Source organism: Theobroma umbraticum, unplaced genomic scaffold (genome assembly GCF_002168275.2).
Source record: "Theobroma umbraticum cultivar Fairchild unplaced genomic scaffold, ASM216827v3 scaffold_67.0, whole genome shotgun sequence".
NCBI lineage: Eukaryota > Viridiplantae > Streptophyta > Magnoliopsida > Malvales > Malvaceae > Theobroma > Theobroma umbraticum.
Genome location: NW_018397262.1, coordinates 3,732,110 through 3,755,667, shown reverse-complemented (window position 1 = coordinate 3,755,667; position 23,558 = coordinate 3,732,110). Strand labels below are relative to the sequence as shown.

At 33.7% G+C, this 23,558-nt stretch overlaps 2 protein-coding genes and 1 pseudogene across 2 annotated transcripts; all 3 read left to right on the top strand.

Moving 5' to 3' along the window:
- Window positions 1-3,017: 3,017 nt before the first annotated feature.
- On the top strand, window positions 3,018-15,174 carry SHB (SH2 domain protein B). The gene is made up of 12 exons (XM_021432473.1): window positions 3,018-3,347; window positions 3,894-4,082; window positions 4,814-5,020; window positions 5,120-5,206; window positions 6,236-6,313; window positions 6,393-6,557; window positions 7,483-7,827; window positions 9,021-9,304; window positions 9,800-9,962; window positions 12,354-12,703; window positions 14,656-14,739; window positions 14,823-15,174. The coding sequence occupies exons 1-12, from the start codon at window positions 3,192-3,194 to the stop codon at window positions 14,839-14,841; spliced, it is 2,127 nt and encodes a 708-aa protein (XP_021288148.1). The 5' UTR covers window positions 3,018-3,191; the 3' UTR covers window positions 14,842-15,174.
- Window positions 15,175-15,740: 566 nt separating this feature from the next.
- Window positions 15,741-18,064, top strand: LOC110419427 (putative disease resistance RPP13-like protein 1 pseudogene; annotated as a pseudogene).
- A 40-nt stretch (window positions 18,065-18,104) lies between these two features.
- Window positions 18,105-20,130, top strand: LOC149526988 (putative disease resistance protein At3g14460). The gene is made up of 2 exons (XM_089784115.1): window positions 18,105-19,108; window positions 19,245-20,130. Exons 1-2 carry the CDS (start codon window positions 18,105-18,107, stop codon window positions 20,128-20,130), a joined length of 1,890 nt encoding a protein of 629 aa, XP_089640241.1.
- The last annotated feature ends 3,428 nt before the right edge of the window (window positions 20,131-23,558 follow it).

Below are 23,558 nucleotides of genomic sequence, written 5' to 3'. Positions count from 1 at the left end.
ACATCGGACAGGAATGGGAGGTCCTGAGTTTATAAGTCCTGGACTCTTTATAAGCGGGTGTGCTGCACACCCCCATAAACGCGTTTATGGGGGAGAGAGTAATGATCCCGTGGCAAAACATCCTTGTTACCTTGCAAATGAATGATATTTTCTTGGGAAAAATCTGATATAATAAAGAAAACAGAAAAAAAAATTATAACTCCAAAACCCAAAGATTGTTTAACAGAGAGAAATTCAAAGGAGAATAAAGCAAAGGTAAATACCTGGCCTGGTAGGATGTTACTTCAAATTGTTTGATGTTCTTAGGAAAAAAAAAGGCAGCAGGAAGTAGTGCTATCCAATTCTTTGTTACAAAGTTATGAAATATGGAGCAAAAGGACCAAACGAAGGAAAATTAACAAGAACCAACATAGAATATTGGGGCTATGTCCTTGGGGAACACTTGAAGATCTAAGGAAACAAGATTCAAAGTAGATGCTTGCCTCAAGTTAAAGAAAAGTTCAATGGCTGTCTCAGAGGAATGAAGGTAAGAACATTCCAAAGGTCACATTACATCAATTAGAAATTAATGTGCTTATTTTGAATGTCAACCACTCTTCAAACAAATAACCAATACACAACATTTATATTCCTGATATGTAAATGCTTCTACATGTAAAGGATGTGATGTTTTCTTTTTAAAAACATAGTACCAAAAGTTAACACTTTAAAAATATCATTTAACTATGGCATTATCAGTTTATCAATATATCATCACAACTAGTTTTCTGGCTCTTGGCATGTTTATATATATATATATATATATAAGCAATATTAATTCTAAATCGAGTTAAATTTAGGTCAGTTTTGATAGTAATTTGTATTATATTAAATTTAAATATTTTTAATTATCATTAAATTTAATTTTGAAATGAGAAAGAAACAAAACTCTATGCTCAAATTAAGTGTAATACCCATTAAAATTTTTATACTTATTTAATATTGCCTTTCTGTTTATAATTCTATGTGAAATTTTGTTACAATATATATTTTTAAAATTCTTATATTCTTATATTTAAAAAAAATCGGCCCATCTTGTCGTAATTGCAAGTAAGGCCAATGGGGCTTATTAGTGAATAAAATATGAAAAAAAAAAGGATTATTTTTGCGAATGAAGGTTGATTATTTGTTTATACTAGTTCTATGTCTGTTTAAGAGAATTGAGAGGAACAAACCCTAGGAGAGAAAAGAAAAGGTAGAGAGAAAGGGCAAATTCCTTCAAGAAAATATTAATTAAGGTAAGATCGATTATACTTTAAATTTATGAAATTTTTGTGTTTTGCATAATTTTATACAAAAGTCATATATTTATTTCAAGTTTATTTAACTTTATGCTACTGATGTCATTGTGGTGATTTTTCAACGACATGTTAGGTATCAATGAAAAGGTCTTAAATAGACTTTCCTAATAGTTTTTGTGGTACTTTATTTTATTGAATAGTTAAAGATTTATTAATTTTTTAAATTAGTTGAAAACTTTTTTTTTATAATTCTAAATATCATCATGATAATTTCAAATTTTTGATTTATAAAACTTGTAAATTTTATAATCTTTTCGACTGAAATAAATTTGTATGTTACAATATGACACAAATACGTCAAGTTGGTCTTGAGTTCATCACTAAAATCAACTGGGGGACGGAGCCGTAGGCCAAATGGCCAACAAGAATCTAGAATTTCATAAATTAGAAAATTTTGTTTTAACTATTCCAATATTTTATCAATTTTACTATAATATTTCATAAGTTTTAGTTATATAAATTTTATTGAATTTTTACATAAATAATTATAAAATTATTGTTCATGTTGTAGATTTGATAAAATTTATAAATATGATATATACCTGAAATTAATATTAGATTTTCATTACAAATTATATTGTTATTGATTTTATGATTTAAACTTTACTTTTCAATTTTTACATAATTTTTGAATATTTTCTTTTATAAAATGAAAATCTCTTTTATAAAAGAAAATCTCTTCTATTATTTTAAAATGACTTGACTAGGTGAAAAGTATGCTATATATGGTGTATTAACCTATATAATTTATAGTTTATAGTGCATAACTATATACTATGTATAGTGTATTAATACTTATTACATATAACTAACACATTGCTATAACTGTATAGTATATATGTATATAATAGCATATAATAGTCTATTGTTATTAACTAATTAATATATTAACAAGTATATATTATAATATAATGATATAGTGATATTAACTCATTAAGTCATTAATGTATTAATATATTAATATATAGTATATTAACAAATTACTATGTTAAATTATTAATATAAGTTATACTGCTATGATATACTAATATTAATAATTTAATATAAGCTATTATATTAATATAGGTTACACTATATTACTATAGTCTATAGAATATAGAGTATATATTGTATATCAATAAATATACACTATATATTATAAGGTATAACTACTCTATAACATATTAACTATGTTAATATAATAAATTATATTATATAGTTCGATGTTATTATTATTTTTTAAAATAAAAAATCGAATGGATTTGAATCAATTTTGAAGGATTTAATTAAAGACTTTTTGAATAAAAAGTTAAATAGCAGAATTTTATTAACTCTTACTAACTGTAATTAATACTACATGCCAAATTAACCAATCATTTCTTTGGCCATTGCAATAACACATTCATGTTTCATTGTAATTATTAAATTTTGATTTACTTTCATTTATAAATTTTTGTCCAATCCCAATTATAATGTCAAAATGAACTTAATTAAATCTTAATTTTACAGTTAAAGATTAAAAATAAAATTTGAAGTAATAATAATAGTTATATTGCGGGCAATAATAATAGTTATAATTAAAAATAAAAATAAATTTTCCATGTATGACGACAGCAAGTCACAACAAAGTAGAACCCATTGATTGTAAACCTTGGAATTTATAATTCGAGCTTATTTAACCAAAACTATTGTCTCCTACAGTTGACATTCCCACACCCGAACCCACCAAATTCCTAAACCCCCTCGCCACCCCCAACCTCCATTATAGAACAACCGGTACGGCAGAACAACTGTCTGCCTTTACTTTTGTTGCTTTATAAAGGGGCTGAATAATTTTCTGGGTTTTTCTTTGTTCAACGAAAAGGAAAAACCATGGGTGAGAATAATCAGATGATAGAAGAAAAAGATTACATTCTTTTAAAGGATTTCAAAGTGGAAATCGAAGTTGAAGAAGGAAAGGGTTTTATTCTCTGTTTCTGGGTTTATATGTTCAACCCCAATGCATTCCCGGCCACCATTCTTAAACAGGTCTAAAAACTACTGCTCCTTTTTCACTCGAAATTTTACTTCTTTGGGTGAGGAAAATTACCCATTTCTCATTTATTGGCTTTTTAAAAAAATGATTTTATGAGTCTTATTAAAAGAAATTATTGGTTTCTTGAGCTGATTAGTAAGCAGGGGTTAAAGCTGCTTCTTTTGTCTTTCTTGGTTTCTCTTTTCACTCAAAATTTTGCTTTTTCGGTTGTCAGGAAGAATACTTGTTTCTCATTTAATGTTCTTTTTAATGATTTTATGAGTGTTTTTGTGTATGAGAGAAGTTTTAAAAACTGCCATTATCCTTTCACTTTCTGTGGTTCAAAGAAATTAGAAACCTTTGCCTTTTCCTTTTTGGTATCAAAATGCAGTTTTTTGTTTCTTTTGTCGCTTTGATTCTCTTGTTACCATCTAACAAAGCAAAAATCATCATCCTATTTATTGTTTTGATGGGTATTTTAATTTGTATTTGTCATGTATGTTTACAGGAGTCTTTTTGTTTCCATTCTTCTAATACGTTGAACTCTTTTCTGTTTATAGGTGTACTCAGAGACTAACTGTAGTGCTCCTTTACTTGTTCTTAACGAAAAGACTTTGATGCTTTTGCCATTGACTTGCTTACACAATGAAGTCCCTGATCCTGGAAATGCTGCTTTGTCAACAGAAGTTCTGAAAGTGTCTACACAGATTGAATATCCTCAGTACAAATGGATACATGTTGCATACGAGGTATGCGTTTAACATCTGAGGGAACTATTAATATAAGGACATGATTAGTTTTGAGAGTTGCATCTTGATTGATAGTCTTTTTTGTTTCTTTGATAACTAGTCATAACATTTTGGATTGTTTGAGATAGTTTTGGAAAGGAGAGAACAGAATGGACTGGTTTTGATTTGGTATGTTTGTTTGCCTTGATTTCTAGAGGTGCAGTTCATGTGGACAGTAGGCTCTTTACATTTTCATCTGCCTGGCTTTTTGTTTTGTGCATAACATGAAACATTTGATATGGATTGATATTGAAAAATAATGAATTAAGCTAGTAGAAGCATTTCTATGTAAATTCTATAAATACAGGGACAGATCCAAAACATTACATGGATTTGTGGAGTAAATGAAATGAGCAAAGATGAAGCAGGCAAGTATGTATACAAAATTTGAGGTTATGTGGAATACACCAATCTATGGCCAAGGTGTAAGAGAAAAATGAAGAGGGTAAAATAAAGGAAAAATGAAATTAAAACATCAGGTTGATGGAGTAAAAGCTTTTGAGGTAAAAGTTCTCAGTTTGGATAACTCCACTGTTTCTTTTCCTTCTTTTCACTTCAAAATGGAGAAATTACACTTACCTTTGTGCCTCAGGTTTCATTGAGGCATTATTTCAATTGTGCTTGATGGAGGAATACTTATTTGGTTGCTCCTGGCTGTCATTATGTATGTCAACTTTTTTTTTTCTTGTCAGGTTTCTGCCGATTTTTTGCGGCTTCACATTAATGCGGAGATTGCAGGAGAGCTGCAGCTCTCTTCCTTGTTGAACAAAGGTTCCATGCAAAATGGCTTGAGGAAGACAACGGTAGTTGGTATTACTGGTGGTAATGATTTTCAGGGTTATATCCATGATGCAAAAGTCTTGCCTTCAACTTTGTCTATAAAGGATCAGTATGTTCAGGTGCATTTTACTTGTAGTTCTCATGTTTCCTTGACAGTTTCTCACAGCTTGTAATTTTTCCTCAAGATTTAGAACACTAATATGAAAAACTGATGCCAGAACCCACCTCTACAATTGTCCATTGATGAATCATCTGCCTCTGATATTGAAGAAGACAATGGCTTTTGGAATATCGTTGGTGGCAAGGTAGACACCAGAGGGCTCCAAGCTTTTTTGCTATAAGTTTTATACTTAAATGAAAACAGTTACACTTTTCTTTTGTGGTCTTGTTATTAGGTTATTTTTACAGTTTACATTTATTTATGGATATGATTCTATTATCAATGCTAATGTTATTTTGTGTCTACTATTCTAATAGTACCAATAGAATCCCTTTTGTCTTTGGATGCGGCCATTCAATGTTCCTTCTTGGTATTTCAAGTGTCATGGTTAACAATTATTGAGGCTAAGTACCAATTACTACCTAATTATGTATGCTCTTGCTCATCTAAGCAAAGCTTTTACATCACTTACGGAGGAAACATGATTGATCATTTATGTAACGCCAGTAGTGTTCTTTTTAAACTTCTCATGGATAACTTTCTTATTTCTTACACAAGGGCACCGTAGTTGTGGTGAAAATTTTCTGTAAACAATTTCTTACCCCAGCTTTATATTCTGGTCCTTCGGGTGCTTCTGTTTCAACAATAATTTGTTATTATTTTTATTCATCTGAAAGTGATATCTTCAGAAACATATTTGTTTACTTGTATGCTATATATATGGGCTTTTTTTCCAACTTTATATTATTTTCTATTGGAAGAGACACATAAATTGGCTATCGAATTCAAAAATGTATCCTTATATTGATGTTGGATTGTAAAATAATAAATTGATAGCTTATCAAGTTGAACACCATTGTGCTTCAGATTAACCATGAATGTTGGGTAGGTGTTGGTATGGATCTTTGCTTTTATGTTGAAACCTCCTGGAACCAGAAAGTTATAAAGACCTTTAAAGTCAAAGGAAAAAGGATATTCCTATGTTGGTATCTAAACATGGTTGATATTATAGCTTTTATCCTTGGCCTTTACTTTACGGATTGTCAAGCATTTGATTGTGGTAATATGGCTGCTCATTGCGTAGAATACAATACAGTTCGCAACCATAGGATATTGATTCCCAAATGATATAAGGGTACTGCTTAGGTTTCTTCTAATATTTACCCTTCCACAGGCATCTTGTCGCAGGATTTTTTCCTTGGATGTTGTTTTATTAAATGCCTTTGGCCAGCCAGTAAACAAGGAACTAGAGGTAATTTACGCTTTACATTTTATTTTGCAGCACTGGCTTCAACTTTGGTACCTAATTTTTTGCATTTCTTGTTGTAAAGGTTGTTGCATCACTTTTGTATGCTCATAATCGATCACCTGTAGAGAAGACAAATGACGAAGAAGCTCCTCTTCTCGCTAGCTATGATGGAATTGAATTTTCCTCTTCTGATAGACCTAGTAAACTGTTGAATGGGAGGGCATCCTTTAAGTTGAAGATCTCCAAGGTGATATTAGATATCAATATAGCTTGTGGAATATTTAGTCTGGTATATGCTTCTAGATATCTGTGGAAAATTCTATGTGGAACTTGCTTCTGATGCATGAGAAAATAATTCATAGTTATGATTCTCATTGAGGTCTCTATGGCAGAAAATAATGTCTTTTGCTGATGTGAACCATCCAATAGTACAGTTACAGCTAAACTATTTTCTTCATAAAGTGTATATTTCATGTAACTTGATTGCCTAATTGAAATTAAGTTTTGCTTAAATTTCCAATCTTTCCAATGGTAGGCTCACAAGCAAACAATTTAAAAAGTTCATTTATCTTCACACCAGACTGAAACAGTTTGTTGTGATAAGGCTCACAAGCTTAGGCTCGGTTCAATCAGTTCAAGCATAAGCTTGAAATTAAATGTATTTGTACCATATTAAAGGGATAAATTAATGCTTTTGGAGAAAAATAATTCAAATATCTTGGTTAGAATTGTACTATGGTTTAGTGATGCTATATTTCTATTTATTCAAATTAAAGACATTCACCTAATTCGTATGAGAAATATAATAAGTACTTATTCATGATTTATTCTTTCTAGTTTTGTTTTTACATAATGATTTTTTTAAAGGCTAATAATTATTATTCACAAGAAAAGTTAGTTTTACATGAGCTTAGAAGCTTGATAATTGGAAAATAAAGCTCAAACTCATAAATGGTACCAAAGGAATGCCTGGCTTGAGCTTGAATAAAACTTTAACCAGCAAATCTTGAGCACAGAGATAATGAGCTTGGCTATTACAGCCTCAGGCAGAATTAACAATAATGCAACAGGGTATAATTTTGATCTAGAATTTAATTTTATTATCATATTTGTTTATTTACTTATCAATTCATCTTGAATTCCTAAATGACCTGATTCTGATGTTATCTCAGCTCTCATCCAAGAGTGAGAATAGGCAGTTCTGCATTAAATTTGGGATATCAAAGTTCGAGGGTTATCATTTCCTTGAGGACTTCTCTCCTTCAATTCGTTGTGTCTCTCGCAATCGTACTCCAAGGACATCTACTGGTATTTGGAAAAAAACCACTGCTGTCCATCCGCTCAATGGATCTCAATCATTTGGCTTAGATGATGCTTCTTTGGAACTTAAGCACAATACTGTACATGAAGCAAAACTCAGTCCAACATCAAAGCGGGTTAGATCAGGAGAAGCCAAGATTTCTACGATAGACCAACTTGGTGAAGAATGCAACTCTCTTGCCTGGACTGCCAATCAGGTATTGAGTAAGATTTTTATGCTTGTCATTTTCCCATGACATCATCATCATGTTATGTCTTAATAGACCATAAATACAAGTGGAGTTTAAATCACTTTTCAACTATATAAGGTTTCTGTATCGGTTGTTCTGCCACAATTTGATTTGGCATTAACGTAGAACTTGCTGCATGACCTATCTGTAAACTTTAGGTGTGCTTTATTTGATAGTACGACACACCACTGTGTCAAGTACTCCAGCACATTTAAACCTTTGTCAATGTAATAGGAGAATATTTGGCCCTCCAATTTTTGGGGTGATTATTGAAATAGAAGCAGTGCTTTCGGGCCAATTTTGTAGTGAAAACTGTTATGTTCTTAGTTTCAATGTGGGATAAGTGAGGTGACATCAAAATAAATGTCCATGTTCTACCAATGGAAAATATTTCCAGCCTCCATGTTTTATCGGTGGGGCATGTGGACACAAATTATGGTTTCAATATTATATCATTTGGTCAGTTTTTTCTGTATTCAACTTACTGCATAGCGCATAAACCTTAAGGACAACTTGGCAGCAACGACCTGTAATATTCCTTGTTTTGAGAGTGAAACAATTTAAAAGTTAGTTCTGTATCACACATGCTATGCATGGTATATAATTTTTCTGTTCTAGTAGAGGATATAATTAAAACAGAGAAAGCTGTGCTACTGAAGCCACATGTACAGAGTAGGTTTGCCCAGACGTTAGGATTTAAATTTAATTCATGGTAAAGTCTCCTCTTTATCCCCATTTAAGAAATTTTCTTTTCTTAGAATATGTATTATGTTTTTAGATGTTTTTTTTAAAGCTAAGAGCACAGGAGGATAAGAAAGCTGCAAAAAACTAAAACTTTTTATGGAATTTGATGAGCCATAAATTTAGGATGATAGTTGTTAAGAAAGATATTGTACTGATGATGACAATGATGATGAAAACAATTATTGTTGATTAATATGATAATTTTGTGATAATATTTAATGATATACTCTGTTGATAATTTGTTGTTTTGAACCCTTTGTGCCAATGGCCAGAAGAAAAAATAAAAAACCAAACGTCATCACCTGCCTCATCCTTAGAGCCTTGCTCAACTTGTCAATAACTGTTCCTTTCTTTCAATTGAATATATATAATGATCTCTATGCACTAGTGACAATTGCATCACCATTTTCAATCAGGTTGAGAATGGTTATGGTTCAAGTATGGAGGCGAGACCTGAGAATTTTGAAGAAGTGGACAATTCCCTGTCTGATTCAGAGAGCACTGGGGCCAGAGCTTCAGCTTTAAAGAGTGTGTCAAGTACGGCACATTCAGTTTCAGATTTAACAATTTTTAGGTACTGCTTGGGAGGCTTGACCGATAGGTCTCTTTTGCTGAAGGAAATTGCAACTAATGCTTCAGATGAAGAAATTTCAGGATTTGCAAGCCAAGTTTCCCTGTACTCGGGATGTTCTCATCATAGGTAATCTACAATGCTTTGCTTCTTTCAGAACTTATTGTGGTGCTCATTATATTCTTGTTGGGTTATAGCCAAGAATGTAATAGTACCCATGATGATATCTCTTCATCGCTATTGACATAGTAGACAGATTTTATTTCATATCAGTTTCATGGGGTTGTTTGTCCAACTCTTTGATTGACCTTACTTTGTACTTGTTGCAAAATGCAATGATGTTATTGTTCTAACACTTTTCCACAGACTACATTCTACCAAGTTGAAAGCCTTGTTCTTCTCCGAATGTTGGCCCTTGGCTTTGTTTCTGATCACAAGCAGATCCATAGCTTTGGGCCCATTTTGGGATAAAAATTGGACGAAGCAAGTGCTGCTACTAACCCATAGCCTGTGAATCCTGGGAAAATATACAATAATGTCAATTATTCTTGGGATGTATATCAAGTATTATCTAATTTTTCTGTTCCTTTTACTGATGAAAGAAAGTTGTTGCCTGCTCCTTAGGCATCAAATAAAAATCACAAAGAGATTGATAGAGGAGGGAACAAAAGCCTGGAATATGTTATCACAAAACAACATCCAAGTTCAATGGGAAAGTGCAGTTTTCGAAATTGAAGAGCAATTCATGAAGATTGCTCGCTGCAGTACTAGATCTCTTACCCAACAGGTCTCTCTCTCTCTCTCTCTCTCTATATATATATATATATAGGTCCACAATATGATTGGTCTCTCTTTTGCTTCTTCTTGGGGTGGGGGCGAGTCCTAAAGATTGATATGTTCCTAGGTATAGCTCTTTTCCTCAATAGTAGCTACATCATTGATGGATAGTCATGGTAAATGAAAATCATTTTTCTGCAGCTTTAAAATGGTTGCATATTTATTTTTTTGGTACAAATATATAGTCACCTCTTATGATAGTTATTCATGCACTCTGTACTTAATGTTGCTTTAATGGTAAATGTTGCTATTAGTATGTGCATTCTATGATTTACATTTATTATACATACTCTCCTTCCCTATATTAGCTTTTTCTCTTCATCTACCTATTAGAATCTAAGGATTTTGAGCCCCCTGTCTCTTACTGTATGGTGCCCTTCCCTACATTAGCTTTTTCTCTTCATCTACCTATTTTCAAGTGTGTTAGCATCAGGTTCTTATAGCATAGGCCTGTTTTTGTCTTTTTTTTTTCCATACGGAGAGTGAAAAGTATCCTAATCCAAAAGATTAAACTTGAACTCATCACTCACACCTGTGTAAGACATCCTTCAAAGTTTTTACCTTCTTATTGATAGTTGTTAAATGGTGGTATTGCAGAAGTTCTCTTTCTAAAGTACTCTAAATAAAGTGTAAGGTGCTTTTTGGTAAAACTGCAAAATTTAGCCCAAAAAATTTAAGCCTTTAATTTTATTCCTAATTCTTAGTACTGAATTTAGCAAGCACAAACTGTTCAATGATTTTCAGAGTATAAGAACTGAATTAGTTAAACTACTTGATGATAACAAAGACAAAAACTTTGAAAACCATTCGATTTCCAACTTTATTTTATAATATTTTAAACTTTATTCTATAACATACAAAACAGGAGCTATAATGATAAGGTAGTAAATTGAATAATGGTAAGGGTAATGTGATCTATGAGTGGTATTCTTAAAGATGCATCTAATTAAATATGTTCTACATTGAGAAATGAGGATGTGCCCCTTTACTGAATGCTTTCAATGTCATTGCCTGACCTCTTATATGTGTAATAGAAAATGCTATAAGGTAAATCATTTAAATGTTCCGCCAAAATTTTAATACTGTAGGCAGTTAACAAATAGAACCTGTGTTTTTTTCCTTCTAAAGGTGCGGAGTAACAAATGGGGCCAAAGTGGTTCTTTTTGACAGTAATCTTACCAGTGCTGCATATCACAGCATTGTGCTTTATTGTTCTCAAGGCATGTTGCTTCCCTTTTCTCTTTGGTTGACTTAAATTTAGTAAAGAATGGAATGACAGGGTACTTGCATATGTGAGAATATTAATGATTTTTAAAATATATTGACCTTTCATTTCTTTGGATTTATAGATAATATATAAAAAGTTGAAAGCAAGATAAAAGGATTAAATGAAGATAAAGTGAGAAATAATTTATGGTCTTTTTTCCTGAGGGATGTTACCCTAAGCCTGTAACCAAGTTTTCATAGTGCTTTGCATATAGAAGAAAAGAAAAAAGAAAAGGAACTTTCATAGTGCTTAATCAGGCAACTGATAGTGTTGTCTCAAGGGAACCCTAGTCTTAGTTTTGCTGAGTGGCTTTAGAGTTTAGACCAGTTTTAGTTGGAGGACAAGGGTATCGGTATCCAACACAGCAAGTTTTGGCATTGAAGCTTATTCTAGTAGGTCTTAATGATCTTGGGCTGTCATTAGGGTTGGCAATGGATGTTGTTTTCTGGGTATCCAAACTGATCTAAGCCAGTTATGTAGGATTCTGGTAGCAAGATTACTACCCGTTGTGAGTTCGAGTGGTGACCTTACGCAACAGGTTATCAGCACCCAATTACTAATAGTTTTAGTTGTAATATGCTATTTTTATTTTTAAATTACTTATAATTAATGGCTACATGCAAAAAATTCTATTTGTTTAATGATAATTTATACTTCTAGTTACTTGACTCAATTTTCATCTATGAAATAAATTAAATCTGTTTTGAGGTTAGGTTAGGTTGGCGTTTTTGATCCAGTGCCCATCTCATTTCTGACTAATATAGGTGGTTTCAAGTATTTAAAAATATTGAACATCCGTCTGGTAAGGTTTGAGCATCATGTATTATATTTTAATCAGGTTACTGCAGGACTTTGATGCCACTGTTCTTATTCAACTTCAGGTTTAGGTAATTCAAAATTAGTGGGTATTCTACCAACTGTTGTCCCTATTCATGTTTCATGGAGAAATTACTTCCCATAGTTATGGATGCCATATGGCTTGTATGAATAAATAGTAATATTTTCTTTTCTAAGAAAATCATTGTGAAAATGTTACAGTTGGACTACAATTTATTGAGCTAACAATTGTTTCAGGACTTTGAGCTTCTGAGGAAAATTGCCGGATGCCGAGATTTCATGGCCCAAGAAAACTTTGAGAAGATGTGGTGTTGGTTATACCCTGTCGCTTTTACATTATCAAGTGACTGGATAAATGCACTGTGGAATTCTACATCACCGAAGTGGATAGAAGGATTTATAACGAAGGAAGAAGCAGAACTCTCACTTCAAGGTCCAAGAGGTCTGCAGGAGCCTGGGACATTTATGCTTAGGTTTCCTACTTCAAGGAGTTGGCCCCACCCAGATGCTGGTAGCTTAATTGTGACATATGTTGGCAGTGATTACACTCTTCACCACAGACTGCTTTCCCTTGATAATGTGTACAGGTATATACTGTACTTCCTCCTTTTCTTTTCTTTATGAAACTTCATTATATAGTCCTAATGTGAACTATCACTAAGAATATTCTCTTATTTGTTTACATATGTTAGAGGTGTAAGCACTAAACTATGTATTTAAATGGGGAAAGGAGAAAGCATTTATGTGAATTATTTATATCTGAATCCTTAAGAATTTCTTGGCAACACTGCACATGATGGAGTTTTGTCCAAGAATAGAGGAAAGGAACAACAGAATTAGGAATAGTCAAAATGTGCTCAGGTTAAATTGTGCATGTTCGGTTGTTGGATGAGTTTTCTTCACCAAAGTCTTGTGTCCTGATAGTATACCTAGAGAAGAACTTACCATTTTTTAAAATTGGTTGACAATCTTTAATTGATGTAAGACATGGTGCACAAGTTTCTGTTTTGTGAGGGGATGCTTGATCATCTATTGAATATGAAAGTAGGAGATTCTTGAAAACATGAAGTATATAAGAAGGGTTGATTACAGGGGTGGTACCTAAAGTATTTTTAAATTCTTAATGTGGTACTTGAACTAAAAAAATGTACAATGTGGTATTGAAGTGAAGCTCCGTTTGATAAAGTGTACATTTCAGTTGCATTGGAGCAACAAGTGGTCAGGTGTCCTTCAGTCAATCAAATTCCACCATTTCTGATGCCATTTGGAAAATTAATTTCCACCTAAACCAAGCAATTGCATGTCTTAAAACAACATTCATCCACTCATTGGTTTACTTCATTTTCTTTTCCCTTAAGTTGTTTTTCCTTTTCTTGCAATTTTCTTCTTTCTCCAACCTCCCTATCACAAAAAACAAGAATCAATTATTTGTACTGCTTTACATTAAAGAAGATTCTGCTACCAAGATAAACAAGCTAAGCATTAAATATTATTAAATGCAAACTATGATGAACACAAACAGAATTGGTTATAATCAGTACCTCTTTATGGATTGAAAGATCTCTTGCGATGCAAAATGGCACCCTAGATCCCTTCATGCTGCAGTAGCAGCTAATCATCCCTTCACAAGTGTTGATCACCTGTATACCTCTGCCTGAATTTTCCCAATTTCTCATATAGGGAATATACTTGTTGCTGGAGAGGACAATAGAGATGATATTACCAAAGGAGTTATCTTGTCACCAATTTGGGGAATTTGGGTTTTGGTTGCAACGTGTTTTGGGGTTTTGGTGTTCCAATTTTGTTGCTTTTGCTTGTTTTTGTATTTTTGAGAGGGATTTGAGTTGAGAATAGGAGACAAGATTTGGAGTTCAAAATAGGGATGGGGCTTGAAAGCTTAATGCCAGTCACAGAGTGCTTTTTGAGGAAACACAGGTGGCAACAGCAGGGGAGATGGCTTTATTTTCTCTCAACTAGTTCACATTCTTGCACCATAGTTTTGTTTCATCTTGTAGATCATGGTATATGATTTCAAGAGTTATACATATTTGTTTTGACAAATTTGTTCTTGCACATTGAATGTGATTGCATATTGGTGAACGAAGAAAATGTGAAATTGAAGAAAAATAGAGAAAAAATAAAGTAAAAAAAAAGAAGAGAAAATGTGAAAAACTAATAAAAAAGGGTATATTGATGGGTGGATGACACTTGTTCTGATGTTGACATGTAATTAGTTAGTTTATGAGGAAATTAATTTCCCATCTGGCATCACAAATGGCAAGTTTTGATTGGCTGAAGGCAATCTCACCGCCCTTTGCTAACGGTGTTGGTGAAATGTATTAAACTTCAAGTGCCACAATGTATATATTTTTGAGTGCAAGTGCTTAATTAATCATTTGTTGATATATACCATCGGTGTAATTATAATTGGAAATATTTATTGTTATTGTCATCAGAGATGCACTGTTATAGACGATTTGTCTCATATCCATGTTGTATATGGGCTTAAAGAGATTTGTTGTTTACATTTTGCTTATAGCTCTGGGGTACGGGAAATGAATGCCAAAGTAAAACCACTTCAAGATATGCTATTGGCAGAACCTGAGCTCTCTCGATTAGGAAGGTAAGAAACACCTTACTGCAATTTCCTTCTGTATGCATTAGATGTATCATATTAATTTTTAATTTTAATACTAAAAAATGCAGGATAATAAGAAGTCACTGATCTCAGGATGTAGCATTCCATTTCTGCTTTTGGTTTGCGGTGACCATTTGTGTGTTATCCTGCCTCTGCCATGCTGCTACTTCTTTCCTCCTTTTTAGGTTGCTCTTAGTCTCTCTCATTTTCTCTGTAATGTACTTATGTAAATATATATGTAACATCAGAAGTCGAGGCAGGGTCATGTCTACTGTAAACATGACATTTTTCTGATGATGACAGATTCTTTTGCATACAGATGCCAGATTGGCGAAGAGAAATTGTTTCTGACAAGCATTTTTCTTGTCAAATTGATCACTTGTTGATTGTTAATGGCACGCAGAGCTGGTTAATCGGTAGTTGGTGCTCTAACATAAACACCATTCGATGTTTCCATGCATCGAATTTCTAATACATTTTGTGCATGGATTTAACAATGGCTCAATGTGAAGAAAGGAGATGCTTTCAGCGTTCTTGGTCGTTTGTGTTGGTCGCTGTGTTTCCTAGTCTCCTTTCATTTGGGTATATGAAAACAATAAACGAAGCCCAATAACTTAAAAAAATTAAAAAAAAAACCACACGAACGTTGTTTTCACCTTTTTAAAGGCCAAAAAAGAAAGAAATTAAAGGCAAGCAATCTGGTAGCACTAAGATTTTTTCAGGAAAAATTTAAACTAGTTTCCCTTTGCCCCTAGCCTGGGACAGCTACATGCACATGTGATCCCTGAGAACTTCGAGACATTCCCATGCTCGTCGCCTTTCATCTTTCACACTTATTAGTCAAATATTCATCATGGAAGCAGAGAAGAATAAGATAAAGCAAGATATGATCTCTTCGAGCATTTTTCTTTTTCAAGAAATATATTATTATTTCGCCATTATCGTTGACCTCCAACAATCACATGGGAGCCCTGACAAATCAATACTCAATAATTAAGTCAGATACAAAAATGGATATTCAGGAAGCTGCCCTGCTTCTTAATCGTTCATAAAACATAGTAGCACTCTTTTTCTCTATTTCAATTATCAATTGCTGGCTTTCTCTCTGCTGCTTTGTTTCTCATATTTCTGACCCTGAAGAAAGAACCATGTCCATGGCTGGACAGGCTACACTTTCTGCCTTTTTTGAATTGTTTGCGAAGTTGGCTTCTTATGATCCGTTCCTCAACTTTGTTACTGAAAAGCAGGTCAGCCAGCAGCTCAAGGAGTGGCAAAAAGTTTTGCCGAGTATTGAAGCAGTGCTCAATGATGCAGAGGAGAAGCAAATGAAGGACCAGAATGTGAAGAACTGGTTGGCCCAGCTACAAGACTTGGCTTATGATGTGGATGACATTTCGGAGGAGTTTGCCATGGAAGCTTTACATCGCAGGTTGCATGAAGATCAAGCCAGGAGAAGTGAGGTACGGAAATCTATTATTACCTGGTTTACTGGTTCCATTAATCCAAGCGCTTCTATGTTTAATAAGAAAATGATTTCAAAGTTAGAAGAGATAACTTCTAGATTGAATGGTTTGGCAGCACAAAAGGGTGGTTTGGGATTGAGAGAGATTGAAGAAGCTGCAACGTCCAAGAGAATGAAAGCAAGGTTGCAGCTTATGTCTTTAGTGGATGACACTCATGTGTATGGTAGGGAAAAAGAGAAGGCGGAAATACTTGAATTGCTCCTGAGCAATAATGGGAATGAGAATGAAGCTTCTGTGATTCACATCGTTGGCATTGGAGGGATTGGCAAGACAACTCTCGCTCAAGTTGTCTATAATGATAATAGCATAAACAAGTCTTTCGATCACAAGGCTTGGATATGCGTTTCTAAGGATTTTGATACCTTTTTGGTAACGAAGACAATTCTACAGTCAATCACTGAAGAGTATTGTATCGTTCCCTCTCTAGATACTTTTCATGTTATGTTGCAGGAGAAGTTGTCTGGGAAAAGATTTTTGCTCGTCCTGGACAATGTTTGGAGTGAGAATTATGGCGATTTGACCATCCTTGTAAAGCCCTTTGGAGTTGGAACCAAAATTATTGTGACAACACGGAGTTGCAAGGTTTCATCTGTTGTGAGCAATGTTGAAGCTTACCCATTGCAGCGGTTATCAGAGAAGGATTGTCTCTCTGTATTTACTCACTGTGCATTACAAGCAAGTAATTTTAGTGGGCATCCAGAATTAGAAAAAGTTGGGGAAAGCATAGTGAAAAAGTGCAATGGCTTACCTTTGGCAGCTAAAGCCATTGGTGGCTTAGTATGCACTCAGGTGGATCATGGAGTATGGAAAGATATATCAGAGAGTGAGATATGGGATTTGCCAGAAGAGCAATGCGGTGTGATTCCTGCTCTATTATTGAGCTATCAGTATCTTCCTCCATATTTAAAGCGATGCTTTGCGTACTGCTCTTTACTGCCTAAGGATTATGAATTTGAGGAAGAGGAGCTAATTTTGTTATGGAAAGCAGAAGGTTTTCTACAAGAAGCAAAGTCGAAAACTCAAATGGAAGGTGTAGGTAGCCAATACTTTCGAGATCTAGTATCAAGGTCATTTTTCCAAACTTCTAATAGGGATAAATCTCGGTTTGTAATGCATGACCTAATCCATGATCTAGCTCAATTCGTTGCAGGGGAAATATGCTTCAGATTGGAGGGTAATATAAAACAGAAAATATCAGAGGGCATTAGACATGCTTCTTATGTTCGTGGCTTGTATGATGGAGTGAAAAAGTTTGAAGCCTTCAATCAAATGAAACGTTTGCGAACCTTTCTACCATTTATGTTTCCAACTTATGGGGAATGTTTTCTAACCAACACTGTCCTTACTGACTTATTACCCAAACTTCGATGCCTAAGGGTGCTTTCATTGAAAGGGTATTGCATCACTCAGTTACCAAACCTTTTTGAGAATTTGATATATCTACGCTACCTTGATTTCTCTTACACTGCAATTAAAAGTGTACCAGATTCAATATGCAGCCTTTACAATTTAGAAACCTTACTATTGAGGAAGTGCTTTTTAGAAAAGTTACCCTCAGATATAGAACTTCTAGTCAACTTGAATCATCTTGATATTACTGGTTCAAAATCGATGAAAAGAATGCCCTTTGGAATTGGTAAACTGACCAATCTTCAGAGGCTTTCTAATTTTGTTTTGGGAGAAGGTGATGGGCATCGGATACGAGAGATAGAGTCATTGCATCTCAAGGGTGATATTTCTCTTTCAGGGTTGGAGAACATTGTTAAAGCTCAGGATGCATGGGAAGCTAAGTTAATCGACAAGTCAGGCCTTGATGGATTACGGCTAATGTGGAGTACCAATTTTAATCATTATATAAGAAACAAAGCAGTTGAAGAAGAGGTATTGAACATGCTTGAACCTCACAGAAAGCTTAAAAGGCTCATCATTGAGAATTATGGTGGTACAAATTTCCCAAAATGGATAGCAGGTTCTTCTTTGAAACACTTGTTGTGTTTGAATCTCAACAACTGTAAAAATTGCAAATTACTGCCATCAATTGGAAATCTACCACTGTTGAAAGATCTCTCTATCAGGGGAATGCATGATGTGAGTAAGGTTGGCATTGAGTTCTATGGAGAGAATCAATCAATCGCATTTGTATCATTGGAGAGGTTATGCTTTGAGGATATGCCAAAATGGAAGGAGTGGGACTTCGATGGAGATGGTAAGCAAGTTGCAAGATTTCCCTGCCTACGTGAGTTTTGTATCATTGACTGTCCTCAATTGTTGGGAAGGTTACCGAACTCTCTTTATTCCTTAGAGACACTTGTAATTCGTAGGTGTTCAGACCTGGTGGTTTCAGTTTCAAACCTTCCAATGCTGTGTGACTTAGAAATAGATGGGTGTGCAGAGTTGGTGCTTAGAGATTATGCAGACTTTCCCTCCTTGAGAAGAGTCTCTCTTTCAAATATTTTAAAACTTTGTACCCTGACGGAGAGGCTAGTATCAAGATTAAAAAGCCTGGAACATCTGAAGATTAATGGTTGTAAGGAGTTGACATTCTTGTCATGGAAGCAGTTGGGATCAGTTGAGCATTTGAGTACTCTCCGTGGTCTGGAAATTTGGAGTTTTCCACAACTTGTCTTATTAGAGCCAGAGGAGGTAGAGGAAGAGCAGTTGCAACAGGGGAAGCTTTGCAATATTGAGTCTCTGACAATAGGGAGATGTGAAAGGCTTAAGAGGCTACCGGAGGACTTGCATTTACTCACATTTCTGACGGTGGTGCGAATTGAGGAGTGCCCATGCATAGTTTCTTTTTCAAACAATAACTTGCCCCCAGCTTTAAAATGGTTAGTGATTAAGAGTTGCGTGAATCTGCAGTGTATGGTGGATGAAGGAGATTATACCAGCATCAGTAACACGTCTTCTTCAGCACTTGGAAATTATACAATGTCCATCACTAATAAGTTTATCATTACCCATTAGGCTTCAAATTCTCAAAATCTCAAGGTGCACAAAGCTGACTTCCTTATCCTCCAGTGGCGAGTTACCCACAGGGCTTAGACAGCTATTGATTGTTGACTGCACAAAGCTGGAATACATTGTACAAGCAACTCATGAAGACTCTTGTCTTGAACATCTTCGTATTTGGGGGTGTAAAAACATTAAATTTTTACCTCGAGGATTAAACAAGCTCAACCATGTTCAGAAGATTGAATTATGGCAGTGTGAAAATCTGGTTTCCTTGATAGAAAGTGGGTTGCCCACCACCAACCTCAGAGTACTTCGGATTGGTGAGTGTCATATATTAGAAGCACTGCCCAATATGCAGAACCTCAACGCTCTTAAGGAATTGATGCTGCAGAATTGCTCACCTCACACGTCCTTTCTAGAAGAGGGCTTTCCTACCAACCTGACATCACTTTCAATCTCAGTACCTCAACTTTGCAGCTCACTACTTAAATGGGGATTGCATAAACTCACCTCTCTTAAAGATCTCTATATTAATGGTGAAGAATGTCCAGATGTGGTGTCATTCCCACTAGAGGGGAGAGGAATTATGTTGCCTCCTTCTCTGACTAGTATCACCATGAAAAATTTTGAAAATCTGAGATGCTTATCCTCCAAGGGGTTTCAAAACCTCACCTCTCTTCAGGAATTGTGGATATTTGATTGCCCCAACCTCACATGTCTGCCGGAAAAGGATATGCTTCTTTTGCTTTCGAAATTGTATATTTGGAACTGTCCATTGCTAACATATCAGTGCATATGGTCTCAAGGACGAGAGTGGTTGAAGATATCCCACATACCTGAAGTTCTAGTTGATCATCAAAGCATCATTCCAAAGGCTAGTTGGACAATCCAGCCCTGATTTCCTCATGCTCAAACCACAGGTATAAATCATTTTAAAGATATGGCACTTTAAGAGTTTTTCTTTATGCTTTATTTGATTTTTGCAAACAACAAAATAATAATATTAATTACAATTCTTTTGTTTGAGCCATTGGAGGCAATCCCAAAGCTTGGAAGCTAAAATAGTGGTGTTTTTAGGCTACGATCAAACATCTTAGGAGATAAATACCAGGAAGATTTTGGGGGCAATAAAAAATTGTTTGTGATGGAGCTACATCTTCGATATCTATATAACCCCCTCACCTGCATAAACTAAGAGACCAATGACACAACAGTGGCGGCAGCAGTGCTGGTTTAATGCCTTGTTATTACACTAGAAGGAAAATGCAATGGTCAGTAGGCATTGACACTTTTCGAACTCGATGGTTCTGATGATTTGAAGTCACTCCTGCAAATATGTCCCATTTTAGCCATAAGATTAATGCTCTGGTTCTTTTTGTGTGCCTCTAGGTAATTGGAAAGAATAATACACAATCATGGATGTAAAGACCATGCAATGGGATTTCAATACTAGCCCCAGGTGAGGTTTTTGCTTTGATTTATCCTTTTCTCATCATCAAATTTTTCATGTTTACATGTTTTTATTTATCTTTAAGTATGACTCACTATACATTATTTGGAATTCAGTTAATGCCAGCAAATACTCAAAACTCATCTGGGTTTTCAAAAGTTTTCTAGTATTCTTAAGAGTGTTGATGATGGATGAGCAACAATAAATGTAGCTTATAAGATTTTATAAGTTGAGTCAGGATCATGAAGCTGGTGGTGCAGCTATAGCTCCAGCTAATAACATATCGAAGAATTGCTTGCCAAACAAGACCTGCAGGTCGGAATCTGATTCTACCCAAACATTAACCTCTCAATTATGGTCAAATCATCATGCCACTTGTCTTTCTGTTCTCTCGTCTATATATGGAACATCAAATAACATTGTAATCTTTGGATATCCAACCTTTTAGTCATTATTGATATAAATTTCTGAATGTAGTGCATTTGGTTAGTTTGCTTATCATGGGTTCTCAGACTTGAAGCATAGACTTTGTGCTCCTGAATGGTACTTAAACTAGATAAGTTACTGATTGGAAATTAAGATTACTATATCATAGTTCTATTTATAAATTTACAGCAACAAGAAAATTTTTGTACCTTAATTCCCAGTATTGATCATTTCTTGAACAAGTGTGATGACATTAAAATTTTTGTATTTTACTTCCATGTAACCATATCAAATGAAAAGTTGCCTTTATTCATCTGTCCTCCTAATAGTACAAATATGTCTGCTTGCTTTTCTGTCTATGCATTTTAGTTTTATGGCCAGCTGCTTGGAAGAATTGTTTATCATCTGTCCTCCTAACAGTACAAATGAAAATTTTCTTGGGATGTAGATTGTACTCTGCTTTGGGTTTGTAGGGATCATTTGCGTGTTCGTTGCTGCCACTGCAACCACTGCTGCTTCTACTTTTCCTTTGTTTCATAGGTTACTCAGATCTCTCTTATTTTCCAATGTAATATAATTATACGTAATTGATTTCTTTACATCATAAGTCCTAGAACAGTCTGGCTTTAAGGAGACTTGGTGAAGTCTTTGAAGCATGTTGCCCTGTCAAACTTATCACCTGTTGATTGTCAGTGGCATCCAGAAGAAGTGAATGGTTATCATCTATCACCTGTGCAAACAGCTGGATTACCAGTTCTCTTTCTCCCACTAGTATTTTTTCCTTCCCCTAAGAAGTTGCCAAGATAGGCCATGGGTTTCTTCCTATGTATTTCAACTTTTTGTTCATTCATAGCTTCCTATGTATCACAACTTGTTTTTAAAATTTTAATTTAGCTTTTCAATGAATGATTTCTCTTATTCCCAAAATAAAAAAATGTAGTACTACAAATTTGGCATCTACCAATCAACTATCTTATAAAATTCTAGTGTTTGATCACTATTATAGTTCGACCACACTATAAAAAATTCTTGATAAGTTCTTATTTCGATTAAATTCAAGTTTATTGAATGTTTCTAATCAAAATTCTTATAAATAATTTTAATTGAATGTCTCTTGAATCATGGTAAAATTAATTACTAAGTAATTTTAATTCAAGCTTTTGATAGTTTTAATAGCTAAGCTATAGTTTGCACTTTTCATTAATTATAACTTGCGGTTATTCTTCTCACCCTCCTAATAGTTCAAATATGCGTGCTTACTTCTCTGTTTATGCACTTGTCATTAACACTTGCCAACACATTTATTATAATTCTATTAATTAGGTACTTGTTTATTGCCAAATATTTCTTCTATTAGGTTTGCTTGTACACTCCATTGATATTTTTTTGGAATTTAAAATATATTCTTTTACATTGTCTAACAATTCGATTGTCATAATTTTTTTTATAAAAAATAAACACCAATAAAGTATTTGTTCATTGTTTCTATACCATTTGTAAATACTTGTCAAATAGTTGAAATCAAATAAAGTAATATTATTCTTTAAAATTTTTCTCCATCTGTCTCATTTTTATCCATCTCCATTGAACTTTTACAAAATATAAAAGAATTGATTTTGACGTATTTATATTAAATTTTTTATTTTTTATACATAAAATTGAGGTTTTGTGGTTTTAATATAAAAAATACAAAAAGATCATGAAAAATAAAATTTCAAAATAAAAGAAATTAAAATTAATAAGGAAGTCATTCAGCCTAACATATATAGCTGTTTCATCTGAGCATTTCATGCATGGATGCTTTTCATTTTTTAATGAAAAGTACTAATACAATATTTACATTGCTCTACAACTATTACATAAATAAACCAATATTTTCATTGGCAGAAATATTACATTTGGATATTTAATTTTCTACATTCAATGCATTGGCAGTATTTTTTAACGTTATAAGTAAGTTTAAAGCGTTGACATGTATTCATTTAGGTATATTTAAAAAGAAAATAATGAATTATTTAATTATTAAATAAACATATAAAAATTTTAAACTCACTTGTGGAATTAAAAGAATTTACTATCAATATACAGAATAATAATATATTTTTTCATAAAACTAAACAAACTCATCACTTTACTTTTTTCATTCTCTCTTTTTTTTTTTTTTGCTATATTTTGATACTTGTAGGGTTACTCACATTTTTCAAGTAATTAAATTTATTTATCATATGAATAATTTAAAAAAATTATTAAAAAATAAAAATAACTAGGGTTTGGGGAAGTAAGGGGCAAACAGCACCATTTAGGAAAGATAGCAACTTGAAAAAATATAATAAGGTTTAGGTTATCCGTTGGATGATAGCCAAAATGTACCCAAACTCGAATTAGATATTAAAAGCTTAATCCAAACTTGTTACATAAACAAATATGGGATACTCAAACCTTATGTTATT